Source organism: Onychostruthus taczanowskii, unplaced genomic scaffold (assembly GCF_017590055.1).
Source record: "Onychostruthus taczanowskii isolate IOZ18803 unplaced genomic scaffold, ASM1759005v1 scaffold320, whole genome shotgun sequence".
In the NCBI taxonomy this organism is placed as follows: Eukaryota; Metazoa; Chordata; class Aves; order Passeriformes; family Passeridae; genus Onychostruthus; species Onychostruthus taczanowskii.
The window spans coordinates 14,032-28,056 of record NW_024500573.1 but is presented as its reverse complement, the minus strand read 5'-3'; the positions used below and the strand labels follow the sequence as shown (position 1 = coordinate 28,056).

The window sequence follows — 14,025 nt, the reverse complement described above, 5'->3', positions numbered from 1 at the left end:
CCCCGGACAAGTTCCTGGGGGTGTTTTTGGGGTCTCAGTGTCCCCTCTCGGTGTCCCCAGGGTTCTGTCACCTGTACCTGCCCCCGGACAAGTTCCCCCGCGGGTTCCGTTTCGACGCGGACGAGGTGAATTTCCCCACCAGCGACCTTTGCTTCGTGGGGCTCATGTCCATGATCGACCCCCCCCGCGCCGCCGTGCCCGACGCCGTGGGCAAGTGCCGGAGTGCCGGCATCAAGGTGGGACCCCAAAACCCACCCTGAGCCCCCCGGGACCCCAAAACCCCGGCCTGGGACCCCAACCCCCCCCGAGCCTGCCAAGGACCCCAAAACCCTCCTGAGCCCACCTGGGATCCCCATTTCCCCTTGCCCCCCCACCATTCTGGGGTGTTCCCAGGTGTTCCCCAGGTGTCCCCAAGTGTCCCTCAGGTGTCCCCAGGTGTCCTCCAGGTACTCCCAGGTGTTCTCAGGTGTCCCCAAGTGTCCCTCAGGTGTTAACCAGGTGTCCTCCAGGTATTCCCAGGTGTTCTCAGGTGTTCCCAAGTGTCCCTCAGGTGTTAACCAGGTGTCCCCAGGCGTCCCAAGTGTCCCCCAAGTGTCTTTCAGGTGTTCCCCAGGTGTCCCCAAGTGTCCCTCAGGTGTCCCCAGGTGTCCTCCAGGTACTCCCAGGTGTTCCCAGGTGTCCCCAAGTGTTCCCCAAGTGTCCCTCAGGTGTCCCTAGGTGTCCCCAGGTGCTGACCGTGTCCCCCAGGTGATCATGGTGACCGGGGACCACCCGATCACGGCCAAGGCCATCGCCAAGGGCGTGGGGATCATCTCCGAGGGCAACGAGACCGTGGAGGACATCGCGGCACGGCTCAACATCCCCGTCAGCCAGGTGAACCCCAGGTGAGACAGGTGAGGCCCAGGTGAGCCCCAGGTGCATCCCAGGTGAGAGAGAGGAACTCCAGGTGAGAGAGAGGAACTCCAGGTGAGGCCCAGGTGAACCCCAGGTGAGTCCCAGGTGAGCCAGAGGAACCCCAGGTGAGCCCCAGGTGAGCTAGGTAGGGGAAGCTGAGTGGATTTTGGGGTCCTGGGGGGTCTTCCAAGGAGTTTTGGGGTGCTGGAGCAGATTTTGGGGTTCTGACCTCCCAAGGACCCCCCCAAAGTGTGTGTGGTGCATGGGGCACACCTGAAGAACATGAGCTGGGAGCAGCTGGAACAGCCTTGGGTGGGGGGCTGGGGTTTGGATGGGGTCCTGGGGGTTTTTCCCAGGAATTTTGGGGTCCTGGATGTATTCCCAGGAATTTTGGGGTCTTGGGTGGTTTTCCCAGGAATTGTGGGGCGCTGACCCCCCTGTGACCCCCAGGGAGGCCAGGGTGTGTTTGGTCATACCTGAAGGACACGACCTTGGAGCAGCTGAGGAGGGCGGTTTTGGGATGGGGTCCTGGGGGGTTTTTCCAAGAATTTTGGGGTCCCGGGGGGTTTTCCCAGGAATTTTGGGGCGCTGACCCCTCCCCCCGTGACCCCCCCAGGGAGGCCAAGGCGTGCGTGGTGCACGGCTCGGACCTGAAGGACATGAGCTCGGAGCAGCTGGACGAGATCCTGCGCAACCACACCGAGATCGTCTTCGCCCGCACGTCCCCCCAGCAGAAGCTGATCATCGTCGAGGGCTGCCAGCGGCAGGTGACAGCGCCCCGTCCCTGCCACCTGTGTCACCGCTGTCACCTGGCCCCGTACCGCCTCAGCCCAATGTCCCCGGTGTCCCCAAAGCCACCAATTCCCCCACTATCCCCAGTGTTCCATATATTACCAATGTCCCCATTGTCCTCAAGTGTCCCCAATGTCCCCAGTGTCACCAAAGCCACCAATGTCCCCGGTGTCCCCAAAGCCACCAATTCCCCCAGTATCCCCAGTGTTCCATATATTACCAATGTCCCCATTGTCCTCAAGTGTCCCCAATGTCCCCAGTGTCCCCAAAGCCACAATGTCCCCAGTGTCCCCAAAGCCACCAATGTCCCCGGTGTCCCCAAAGCCACCAATGACCCCAATGTCCCCCATCTTCCCCATATTCCCAATGTCCCCAATGTCGTCAAGTGTCCCCAACATCCCCAATGTGCCCAACATCCCCCATGTCACCAATGTCCCCAACATCCCCAATGTCCCAAATACCTCCAATGTCCCAATGTCCCCAATGTCCCAAGTGTCCCCATGTCCTCAAGTGTCCCCAATGTCCCCAAAGTTCCCAATGTCCCCAATGTCCCCCATGTCCCCCAATGACCCCAATGTCCCCAGTGTCCCCCATGTCACCAATGGCCCCAATGACCCCAATGGCCCCAACACCCCCTATGCCCTTTATGTCCCCAATATCCCAAATGTTCCCCATATCCCAATGTCCCCAACATCCCCAATGTCCCAAATATCACCAATGTCTGCAGTGCCCCCAATGTCCCCAATGTCCCCAAGTGTCCCCAACGTCCTCCCGTGTCCCCAAAACCCCCAGTGCCCCCAATGTCCCCAATGTCCCAAGTGTCCCCAACGTCCTCCCGTGTCCCCAAAACCCCCAATGTCCCCAATGTCCCAAGTGTCCCCAATGTCCTCCCGTGTCCCCAAAACCCCCAGTGCCCCCAATGTCCTCAATGTCCCAAGAGTCCCCAACGTCCCCCCGTGCCCCAAAACCCCCAGTGCCCCCAATGTCCCCAATGTCCCAAGTGTCCCCAACGTCCCCCAGTGTCCCCAAAACCCCCAGTGCCCCCAATGTCCCCAATGTCCCCGATGTCCCCAGGGCGCCATCGTGGCGGTGACGGGTGACGGGGTGAATGACTCGCCGGCGCTGAAGAAGGCGGACATCGGGATCGCCATGGGCATCGCGGGCTCGGACGTGTCCAAGCAGGCGGCCGACATGATCCTGCTGGACGACAACTTCGCCTCCATCGTCACCGGCGTCGAGGAAGGTTGGGGACGGCCACCGGCGTTTGGGGACATCAGGGACATGAGGGGTGTTGGGGGAACTGGGGACAGTGGAGTCATTGGGGAATTTGGGGATATTGGGGACGTTGGGGCACTTGGGGGCGTTGGGCGTGTTGGGGACTTTGGGGACGTTGGGGATATTGGGAGTATTGGGGATATTTGGGACATTGGGGACATTGGGAAATTTGGGATATTGGGGACATTGGGGGTATTGGGGAAATTTGAGATATTTGGGACATTGAGGATATTTGGAGCATTGGGGATATTTGGGACATTGGGGATATTGGGGACATTGGGAAATTTGGGATATTGGGGACATTGGGGATATTGAGAGTGTTGGAGACATTTGAGATATTGGGGGCGTCGTGGACATTGGGGAGGGATATTTGGGACATTGGGGACATTTCAGGTATTGGGACATTGGGGGCAATGGGAACATTCGTGGAATATCAGGGACACTGGGAGGATTGGGAGCACTGGGAGCACTGGGGACACTGGGGACATCTGGGGACATTTGGGGCCACGGCTGTCCCCTGGCAGGCCGCCTGATCTTCGACAACCTGAAGAAGTCGATCGCCTACACGCTGACCAGCAACATCCCCGAGATCACCCCGTTCCTGCTCTTCATCATCGCCAACATCCCGCTGCCCCTGGGCACCGTCACCATCCTCTGCATCGACCTGGGCACCGACATGGTGAGGGGACCCCAAATCTGCCAAAATCCACCCTAAATCCATCCCAAATCCACCCCAAATCCACCCCAAATCCCACTGCCCCTGGGCACCGTCACCATCCTCTGCATTGACCTGGGCACTGACATGGTGAGGAGACCCCAAATCCGCCAAAATCTGCCAAAATCCCCCCCAAATCCACCCCAAATCCCACTGCCCTGGGCACCATCACCATCCTCTGCATCGACCTGGGCACCGACATGGTGAGGGGACCCCAAATCTGCCAAAATCCACCCTAAATCCATCCCAAATCCACCCCAAATCCATCTCAAATCCACCCCAAATCTATCCCAAATCCATCCCAAATCCCACTGCCCTGGGCACCATCACCATCCTCTGCATCGACCTGGGCATTGACATGGTGAGGGGACTCCAAATCCTCCTGGGAACCCCAGATTCTCCTGGGGACTCCAAATCCATCCCAGGGACCCCAAATCCAAACAGGGACCCCAAATCCATCCCAAATCCTCCTGGGGCACCCCAAATCCACCCCAGAGACCCCAAACCCTCCTGTCCCTGGGCACGGTCACCATCCCAGTGACAGTGGGTGACAGCGGGTGACCCTGGGTGACTTTGGATGACACAGGTGACACTGCGTGACACCAGGTGACACCGGGTGACACCGGGTGACACCGCTGTGCCCTCAGGTCCCCGCCATCTCCTTGGCCTACGAGGCGGCCGAGAGCGACATCATGAAACGGCAACCGCGGAACCCGCGGAGCGACAAACTGGTCAACGAGCGGCTCATCAGCATGGCCTACGGCCAGATCGGTCAGTGGTCACTCAGGGGTCACTCAGGGTCACTCAGGGTCACTCAGGGTCACTCATCAGCATGGCCTATAACCAGATCGGTCAGTGGTCACTCAGTGGTCACTCAGGGTCACTCAGGGTCACTCAGGGGCATCAGAATGGCTTACAGCCAGATTGGTCAGTGAAGGGTCCAAATGATCCCAAATCCTGTGGCTCTGATCTCAATCCCCATCCCCATCCCCATCCCATGGTTTTGATCCCAATCCAAATCCCTCAGGGATGATCCAGGCTCTGGGCGGGTCCTTCACCTACTTCATGATCCAATCCCATGTTTTTTATGCCAATCCCATGGCTCTGATCCCCATCCCGGTCCCTCAGGGATGATCCAGGCTCTGGGCGGGTCCTTCACCTACTTCATGATCCAATCCCATGTTTTTTATGCCAATCCCATGGCTCTGATCCCCATCCCGGTCCCTCAGGGATGATCCAGGCTCTGGGCGGGTCCTTCACCTACTTCATGATCCAATCCCATGTTTTTTATGCCAATCCCATGGCTCTGATCCCCATCCCGGTCCCTCAGGGATGATCCAGGCTCTGGGCGGGTCCTTCACCTACTTCATGATCCAATCCCATGTTTTTTATGCCAATCCCATGGCTCTGATCCCCATCCCGGTCCCTCAGGGATGATCCAGGCTCTGGGCGGGTCCTTCACCTACTTCATGATCCAATCCCATGTTTTTTATGCCAATCCCATGGCTCTGATCCCCATCCCGGTCCCTCAGGGATGATCCAGGCTCTGGGCGGGTCCTTCACCTACTTCATGATCCAATCCCATGTTTTTTATGCCAATCCCATGGCTCTGATCCCCATCCCGGTCCCTCAGGGATGATCCAGGCTCTGGGCGGGTCCTTCACCTACTTCATGATCCAATCCCATGTTTTTTATGCCAATCCCATGGCTCTGATCCCCATCCCGGTCCCTCAGGGATGATCCAGGCTCTGGGCGGGTCCTTCACCTACTTCATGATCCAATCCCATGTTTTTTATGCCAATCCCATGGCTCTGATCCCCATCCCGGTCCCTCAGGGATGATCCAGGCTCTGGGCGGGTTCTTCACCTACTTCGTGATCCTGGCGGAGAACGGCTTCCTGCCGGGGACGCTGCTCGGGATCCGCCTGGCCTGGGACGACCGCTCCAAGAACGACCTGGAGGATTCCTACGGACAGGAGTGGGTGAGGGACCCTAAAACCGACCCTACACACCCCTTACACAGCCCTTACACAGCCCTTACACAGCCCTTACACACCAGTCACACACCAGTTACACACCCCTTTACACACCCCTTACACTCTGCTCCAAGAACGACCTGGAGGATTCCTACGGACAGGAGTGGGTGAGGGACCCTGAAACCGACCCTACACACCCCTTACACACCCCTTACACACCCCTTACACACCCCTTACACAGCCCTTACACACCCCTTACACACCCCTTACACTCTGCTCCAAGAATGACCTGGAGGATTCCTACGGACAAGGGTGGGTGAGGGACCCTAAAACCGACCCTACACACCCCTTACACACCCCTTACACAGCCCTTACACTCTGCTCCAAGAACGACCTGGAGGATTCCTACGGACAGGAGTGGGTGAGGGACCCTGAAACCGACCCTACGCACCCCTTACACACCCCTTACACACCTGTTACACACCAGTTATACACCCCTTACACACCCCTTACACACCCCTTACACACCCCTTACACACCCCTTTACACACCCCTTACACTCTGCTCCAAGAACGACCTGGAGGATTCCTACGGACAGGAGTGGGTGAGGGACCCTAAAACCGACCCTACACACCCCTTACACACCCCTTACACAGCCCTTACACACCTGTTACACACCAGTTACACACCCCTTACACTCCACTCCAAGAACAACCTGGAGGATTCCTACGGACAGGAGTGGGTGAGGCACCCTACGCTGACCCTACACACTGGTTCCACACCAGTTCCACACCAGTTACACACCAATTACACGCCAGTTACACACCTACTTCCATCCCATTTCCACACCCATTTCTGCCCAATTTCCACACTCATTTCTGCCTCGTTTCCGCCCCGTTCCTCCCGTTCAGTCCTGGTTCTCCCGTTGTTCTCTCTGGTTCCCAGTTTCCTCCCCGGTTTCTCCCATTGTTCACTCCCGGTTTCCTCCCCGGTTTATCCCACTGTTCACTCCATTCCCCCATTTCCCCTGTTGTTTACCCGCGGTTTCCCCCATTGTTCACTCGCAGTTTCCTCCCAGTTTCCCTGTTGTTCATTCCCGGTTTCTCCCATTGCTCACTCTGTTTCCCCGTTGTTCACTCCCAGTTTCCTCCCCGGTTCCCCCGTTGTTTACCCCGTTTCCTCCTGGTTTCCCCATTGTTCACTCCCAGTTTCCTCCCAGTTTCCCTGTTGCTCACTCCGGTTTCCTCCCCGGTTCCCCCGTTGTTCACCCCGTTTCCTCCTTGTTTCCCCGTTGTTCACTCCCAGTTTCCTCCCAGTTTCCCTGTTGTTCATTCCCGGTTTCTCCCATTGCTCACTCTGTTTCCCCGTTGTTCACTCCCAGTTTCCTCCCCGGTTCTCCCGTTGTTCACCCCGTTTCCTCCCCAGTTTCCCCGTTGCTCACTCCAGTTTCCTCCCCGGTTTCCCCATTGCTCACTCCGGTTTCCTCCCGGTTTCCCTGTTGCTCACTCCGGTTTCTTCCCGATTTCCCCCGTTGTTCACCCCGGTTTCCTCCCGGTTTCCCCCATTATTCACTCCCAGTTTCCTCCTGGTTTCCCTGTTGTTCACGCCCGGTTTCCCCATTGCTCACTCCCAGTTTCCTCCCCAGTTTCCCCCGTTGCTCACTCCGGTTTCCCTGTTGCTCACCCCGGTTTCCTCCCCGGTTTCCCCATTGCTCACCCTGGTTTCCTCCCCGGTTTCCCCGTTGCTCACCCCGGTTTCCTCCCCCTTTTCCCCGTTGCTCACCCTGGTTTTCCCCCGGTTTCCCCGTTGCTCACCCCGGTTTCCCCGTTGCTCACCCCAGTTTCCTTCCCCGTTTCCCCATTGCTCACCCTGTTTTTCCCCCGGTTTCCCCGTTGCTCACCCCGGTTTCCCCCCGGTTCCCCGTTTCTCCCCGTTGCCGCTCCCCAGACGTACGAGCAGCGCAAGGTGGTGGAGTTCACGTGCCACACGGCGTTCTTCGCCAGCATCGTCGTGGTGCAGTGGGCGGATCTCATCATCTGCAAGACGCGCCGCAACTCCGTCTTCCAGCAGGGCATGAAGTGCGACAGAACACCCCAAAACCACCCCAAAACCACCCCAAAATCCCACCCAGAACCACCTCAAAAATACCCCAAAATCCCATCCCGAACAACCCCAAAATCCCACTTAAAACCAGCCCAAATTCCCCCAAAATCCACCCAACTCCATCTTCCAACAAGGCATGAGCTGGGGACCAAAACACCCCAAAACCACCCCAAAATCCCACCCAGAACCACCCCAAAATCCCACCCAGAACCACCCCAAAATCCCACCCAGAACCACCCCAAAATCCCATCCCGAACAACCCCAAAATCCCACTTAAAACCAGCCCAAATTCCCCCAAAATCCACCTCAACTCCGTCTTCCAGCAGGGCATGAAGTGCGACAAAACACCCCAAAAACACCCTAAAACCACACCAAAATCCCACCCAGAACCACCCCAAAATCCCACCCAAAATCACCCCAATATCCCACTTAAACCCAGCCCAAATTCCCCCAAAATCCACCTCAACTCTCTCTTCCAGCAGAGCATGAAGTGTGGACCAAAACACCCCAAAACCACCCCAAAAATCCCACCCAAAACACACCTGAAATCATCCCAAAATCACCCCACAATCCCACCCAAAACCACCCCAAAAAATCCCACTTAAAACCAGCCAAACTTCCCCCAAAATCCACCTCAACTCTCTTCCAGCAGGGCGTGAGCTGGGGACCAAAACACCCCAAACCCCCCCAAAGTCCCACCCAAAACCACCCCAAAATCCCACCCAAAACCACCCCAAAATCCCACTTAAAACCAGCCCAAATTCCCCCAAAATCCACCCAACTCCATCTTCCAACAAGGCATGAGCTGGGGACCAAAACACCCCAAAACCACCCCAAAGTCCCACCAAAAACCACCCCAAAATCCCACCCAAAACCACCCCAAAATCCCACTTAAAACCAGCCCAAATTCCCCCAAAATCCACCCAACTCCATCTTCCAACAAGGCATGAGCTGGGGACCAAAACACCCCAAAACCACCCCAAAATCCCACCCAGAACCACCCCAAAATCCCACCCAGAACCACCCCAAAATCCCACCCAGAACCACCCCAAAATCCCACCCAGAACCACCCCAAAATCCCACCCAGAACCACCCCAAAATCCCACCCAGAACCACCCCAAAATCCCACCCAGAACCACCCCAAAATCCCATCCCGAACAACCCCAAAATCCCACTTAAAACCAGCCCAAATTCCCCCAAAATCCACCTCAACTCCGTCTTCCAGCAGGGCATGAACCACCTCAAAATCACCCCAAAAAACCCTAAAACCACACCAAAATCCCACCCAGAACCACCCCAAAATCCCACCCAAAATCACCCCAATATCCCACTTAAACCCAGCCCAAATTCCCCCAAAATCCACCTCAACTCTCTCTTCCAGCAGAGCATGAAGTGTGGACCAAAACACCCCAAAACCACCCCAAAAATCCCACCCAAAACACACCTGAAATCATCCCAAAATCACCCCACAATCCCACCCAAAACCACCCCAAAAAATCCCACTTAAAACCAGCCAAACTTCCCCCAAAATCCACCTCAACTCTCTTCCAGCAGGGCGTGAGCTGGGGACCAAAACACCCCAAACCACCCCAAAGTCCCACCCAAAACCACCCCAAAATCCCACCCAAAACCACCCCAAAATCCCACTTAAAACCAGCCCAAATTCCCCCAAAATCCACCTCAACTCCATCTTCCAGCAGAGCATACCTGAAATCATCCCAAAATCACCCCACAATCCCACCCAAAACCACCCCAAAAAATCCCACTTAAAACCAGCCAAACTTCCCCCAAAATCCACCTCAACTCTCTTCCAGCAGGGCGTGAGCTGGGGACCAAAACACCCCAAACCACCCCAAAGTCCCACCCAAAACCACCCCAAAATCCCACCCAAAACCACCCCAAAATCCCACTTAAAACCAGACAAAATTCCCCCAAAATCCACCCAACTCCATCTTCCAGCAAGGCATGAACTGGGGACCAAAACAACCGGGGTTTTTTTGCCCAGGGTCACCTGGTGGTTCTGTGCCTTCCCCTATTCCCTGCTGATTTTCGCCTACGATGAGGTGAGGAAACTGATCCTGAGGCGCTACCCCGGAGGTGAGACCCCAAAAATATCCGGGGGACCCCCAAAAAAATGGGGGGGAACCGTAAAAAATGGAGGGAGGGGGAAATGTGGGGGGGAAAATGGGGAAAAAATGGGAAAAAAGGAAATAAAATGGGGGAAATTGAAATAAAACGGGGGGGAATGGGAGTGAAATGGGGGGAAAGACCAAAAATTTGGGGTGAGGAAATGGGGGACAAAAAAATTTGGGGGGAAGTGGAAACTCAAAAAAAATGGAAACCCTAAAAATGGGAATCCTAAAAATGGGAAGGAAAGGGGGGAAAAAAAAAGGGGGGGAAGTGGAAACTCAAAAAAATGGAAACCCTAAAAATGGGAATCCTAAAAATGGGAAATCCTAAAAATGGGAATCCCAAAAAAAATGGAAATCCTAAAAAGGGGAATCCCAAAAAAAATGGAAATCCTAAAAAGGGAGATCCCAAAAAAAAATGGAAATCCTAAAAAGGGGAATCCCAAAAAATGGAAACCCTAAAAATGGGAATCCTAAAAATGGGAATCCTAAAAATGGGAATCATAAAAATGAGAATCCCAAAAAATGGGAACCCTAAAAAATGGGAACCCTAAAAAATGAGAATCCTAAAAATGGGAACCCTAAAACATGGGAATCCCCCCAAAAAATGGAAATCCTAAAAATGGGAACCCTAAAAAATGGGAACCCCCCAAAAAAGGGGACAGAACCCAAAATCCAAGGGGAAAACCCCATAAAAATGGGGGGGTCACCCCAAAAAAAACAAATCCCCGAGGATTTGGGGTTTGGGGGTTTGGGGATTTGGGGATTTTGGGATTTCAGGATTTGGGGGTTTTGGGATTTCAGGGTTTTGGGATTTTGGGGGTTTGGGAATTTGGGGGTTTTGGAGTTGGGATTTGGGGATTTTGGGATTTGGGGATTTTGGGATTTGGAATTTGGGGTTTGGGAATTTGAGGATTTTGGGCTTTGAGGATTTGGGGGTTTGGAGATTCAGGGGTTTGGGAATTTGGGGATTTTGGATTTGGGATTTGGGGTCCCCCTGACGCCCCCTCCCCTTTTTTGCAGGCTGGGTGGAGAAGGAAACCTATTACTGATCCCCTCCCCCTCTTTTGGGACCCCCCGAGCCCCTCCCGCACCCCAAAACTAACCCGGGGGGGGTCGGGACCCCCCGAATTTGGGGGGCACCCGGACCCCCCCCCCCCCCTATTCCCTGCTGATTTTCGCCTACGATGAGGTGAGGAAACTGATCCTGAGGCGCTACCCCGGAGGTGAGACCCCAAAAATATCCGGGGGACCCCCAAAAAAATGGGGGGGAACCGTAAAAAATGGAGGGAGGGGGAAATGTGGGGGGGAAAATGGGGAAAAAATGGGAAAAAAGGAAATAAAATGGGGGAAATTGAAATAAAACGGGGGGGAATGGGAGTGAAATGGGGGGAAAGACAAAAAAATTGGGGTGAGGAAATGGGGGACAAAAAAATGGGGGGAAGTGGAAACTCAAAAAAATGGAAACCCTAAAAATGGGAATCCTAAAAATGGGAAATCCTAAAAATGGGAATCCCAAAAAAAATGGAAATCCTAAAAAGGGGAATCCCAAAAAAAATGGAAATCCTAAAAAGGGAGATCCCAAAAAAAAATGGAAATCCTAAAAAGGGGAATCCCAAAAAATGGAAACCCTAAAAATGGGAATCCTAAAAATGGGAACCCTAAAAAAATGGAAACCCTAAAAAATGGAAACCCTAAAAATGGCAACCCTAAAAAATGGAAGTCCTAAAAATGGGAATCCTAAAAATGGGAATCCTAAAAAATGGGATCCCAAAAAAAATGGAAATCCTAAAAAGGGGAACCCCCAAAAAAATGGGAACCCTAAAAAATGGAAACCCTAAAAATGGGAATCCTAAAAATGGAAATCCTAAAAATGGGAATCCTAAAAATGAGAATCCCAAAAAATGGGAACCCTAAAAAATGAGAATCCTAAAAATGGGAACCCTAAAACATGGGAATCCCCCCAAAAAATGGAAATCCTAAAAATGGGAACCCTAAAAAATGGGAATCCCCCCAAAAAAATGGAAATCCTAAAAATGGGAACGCTAAAAAATAGGAACCCCCCAAAAAAGGGGACAGAACCCAAAATCCAAGGGGAAAACCCCATAAAAATGGGGGGGTCACCCCAAAAAAAACAAATCCCCGAGGATTTGGGGGTTTGGGGTTTGGGGATTTGGGGATTTTGGGATTTCAGGATTTGGGGGTTTTGGGATTTCAGGGTTTTGGGATTTTGGGGGTTTGGGAATTTGGGGGTTTTGGAGTTGGGATTTGGGGATTTTGGGATTTGGGGATTTTGGGATTTGGAATTTGGGGTTTGGGAATTTGAGGATTTTGGGCTTTGAGGATTTGGGGGTTTGGAGATTCAGGGGTTTGGGAATTTGGGGATTTTGGATTTGGGATTTGGGGTCCCCCTGACGCCCCCTCCCCTTTTTTGCAGGCTGGGTGGAGAAGGAAACCTATTACTGATCCCCTCCCCCTCTTTTGGGACCCCCCGAGCCCCTCCCGCACCCCAAAACTAACCCGGGGGGGGGCGTGTCACCCGTGTCCGTCTGTCCCCTGTCCCTGTCCCTCTCCCTGTCCCTGTCCCCTGTCCCTCTCCCCTGTCCCTCTCCCTGTCCCTGTCCCCTGTCCCTCTCCCCTGTCCCCTCTCCCTGTCCCCTGTCCCTCTCCCTCTCCCTGTCGCTGTCCCCATGTCCCCTCTGTGGCCTTGCCGGTGGCTCCTGGCGCTGCTGGCCCTGGTCCCGGGGGGCCTCCCGGGGGTCCCGGGGGTCCCGGGCTGTCCCGGGGGGGCTCTGTCGCTGCCGCCCCCGGACGGGCGGAGCCGCCTCCTCCCGGTGCCCCCCGGGACCCTCCCCGAGCTGCGCCGCCGCTTCCCGGTGCTGGCGCTGCTGCGGAGCCCCGGGCACCGGGAGCACCGGCCCGAGGAGCTGCGGGCGCTCGAGGTGGGCACCGGGGGCACCGGGGGGGACACCGGGAGGGGACACGAGGGGACACGAGGGGACCCTGAGGTGTTCCCGGTGCCGGCGCTGCTGCGGAGCCCCGGGGACAGCGGGAGGAGCTGGGGGTACTGGAGGCGGGCACCGGGGCACCGGGAGGGACTGGGGGCACTGGGAGGGACTGGGAGGGACTGGTGGGCGACACCGCGGGTGGCACTGAGGGGACACGAGGGGACCCTGAGAAGTTCCCGGTGCCGGCGCTGCTGCGGAGCCCCGGGGACAGCGGGAGGAGCTGGGGGCACTGGAGGCGGGCACCGGGGGCACCGGGGCACCGGGGACACTGGGGGCACTGGGAGGGACTGGGAGGGACTGGTGGGGGACACCGCGGGTGGCACTGAGGGGACACGAGGGGACCCTGAGGTGTTCCCGGTGCTGCTGCGGCGCCCCGGGCACCGGGAGCACCGACCCGAGGAGCTGGGGACACTGGAGGTGGGCACCGGTGTCACCGGGAGGGACTGGGAGCACTGGGAGCACTGGTGGGGACATCGCGGGTGGCCCTGGGGTGACACGAGGGGACCCTGAGGTGTTCCCGGTGCTGCTGCGGCGCCCCGGGCACCGGGAGCACCGACCCGAGGAGCTGGGGACACTGGAGGTGGGCACCGAGGCCCGACGAGGGACTGGGAGCACTGGGAGCACTGGGAGCACTGGTGGGGACATCGCGGGTGGCCCTGGGGTGACACGAGGGGACCCCGCGGTGCTCCCGGTGCCGCTCCGGTGGCGCCCCGGTGACACCGGGAGGAGCTGGGGGCGCTCGATGCCGGCACCGGGAGGGACTGGGAGGGACTGGGAGGGACTGGGAGGGACTGGGAGCGACACCGGGGGTGGCACTGAGGTGACACGAGGGGACCTCGCGGCTTTCCCGGTGCTGGCACTGCTGCTCCGGTGCCCCGGGGACAGCGGGAGGGGCTGGGGGGCACTGGAGGGTCCTGAGGGGACACCGGGGGACACTGGGGTGGTGACAAGAGCCAGTGCAGGACCCTGGGGGACACCGGGGACACTGGAGGACACTTGGGGGTCACTGGGGGGACACTGGGGACACTGAGGGGACACTGGGGGAGAACTGGGAGCACTGGGGGGGAACTGGGAGCACTGGGGGGCACTGGGGGGCACCGAGGGGACACTTGGGGGGCACTGCCCCAAACCACC

General features: G+C 56.6%; 1 protein-coding gene across 1 annotated transcript in view; it reads left to right on the top strand.

The window, feature by feature from the left end:
- The window catches only part of LOC121339036 (sodium/potassium-transporting ATPase subunit alpha-2-like), a 20,357-nt gene extending 9,378 nt beyond the window's left edge, over nucleotides 1-10,979 (top strand). The window contains exons 11-20 of the mRNA XM_041410499.1: nucleotides 61-236; nucleotides 748-884; nucleotides 1,511-1,661; nucleotides 2,761-2,929; nucleotides 3,486-3,640; nucleotides 4,324-4,447; nucleotides 5,512-5,657; nucleotides 7,599-7,729; nucleotides 9,718-9,851; nucleotides 10,907-10,979. Coding sequence (XP_041266433.1) covers nucleotides 61-236; nucleotides 748-884; nucleotides 1,511-1,661; nucleotides 2,761-2,929; nucleotides 3,486-3,640; nucleotides 4,324-4,447; nucleotides 5,512-5,657; nucleotides 7,599-7,729; nucleotides 9,718-9,851; nucleotides 10,907-10,935 — 1,352 coding nt within the window. The 3' untranslated portion in view covers nucleotides 10,936-10,979. The remainder of the gene's footprint in view (nucleotides 1-60; nucleotides 237-747; nucleotides 885-1,510; nucleotides 1,662-2,760; nucleotides 2,930-3,485; nucleotides 3,641-4,323; nucleotides 4,448-5,511; nucleotides 5,658-7,598; nucleotides 7,730-9,717; nucleotides 9,852-10,906) is intronic.
- The last annotated feature ends 3,046 nt before the right edge of the window (nucleotides 10,980-14,025 follow it).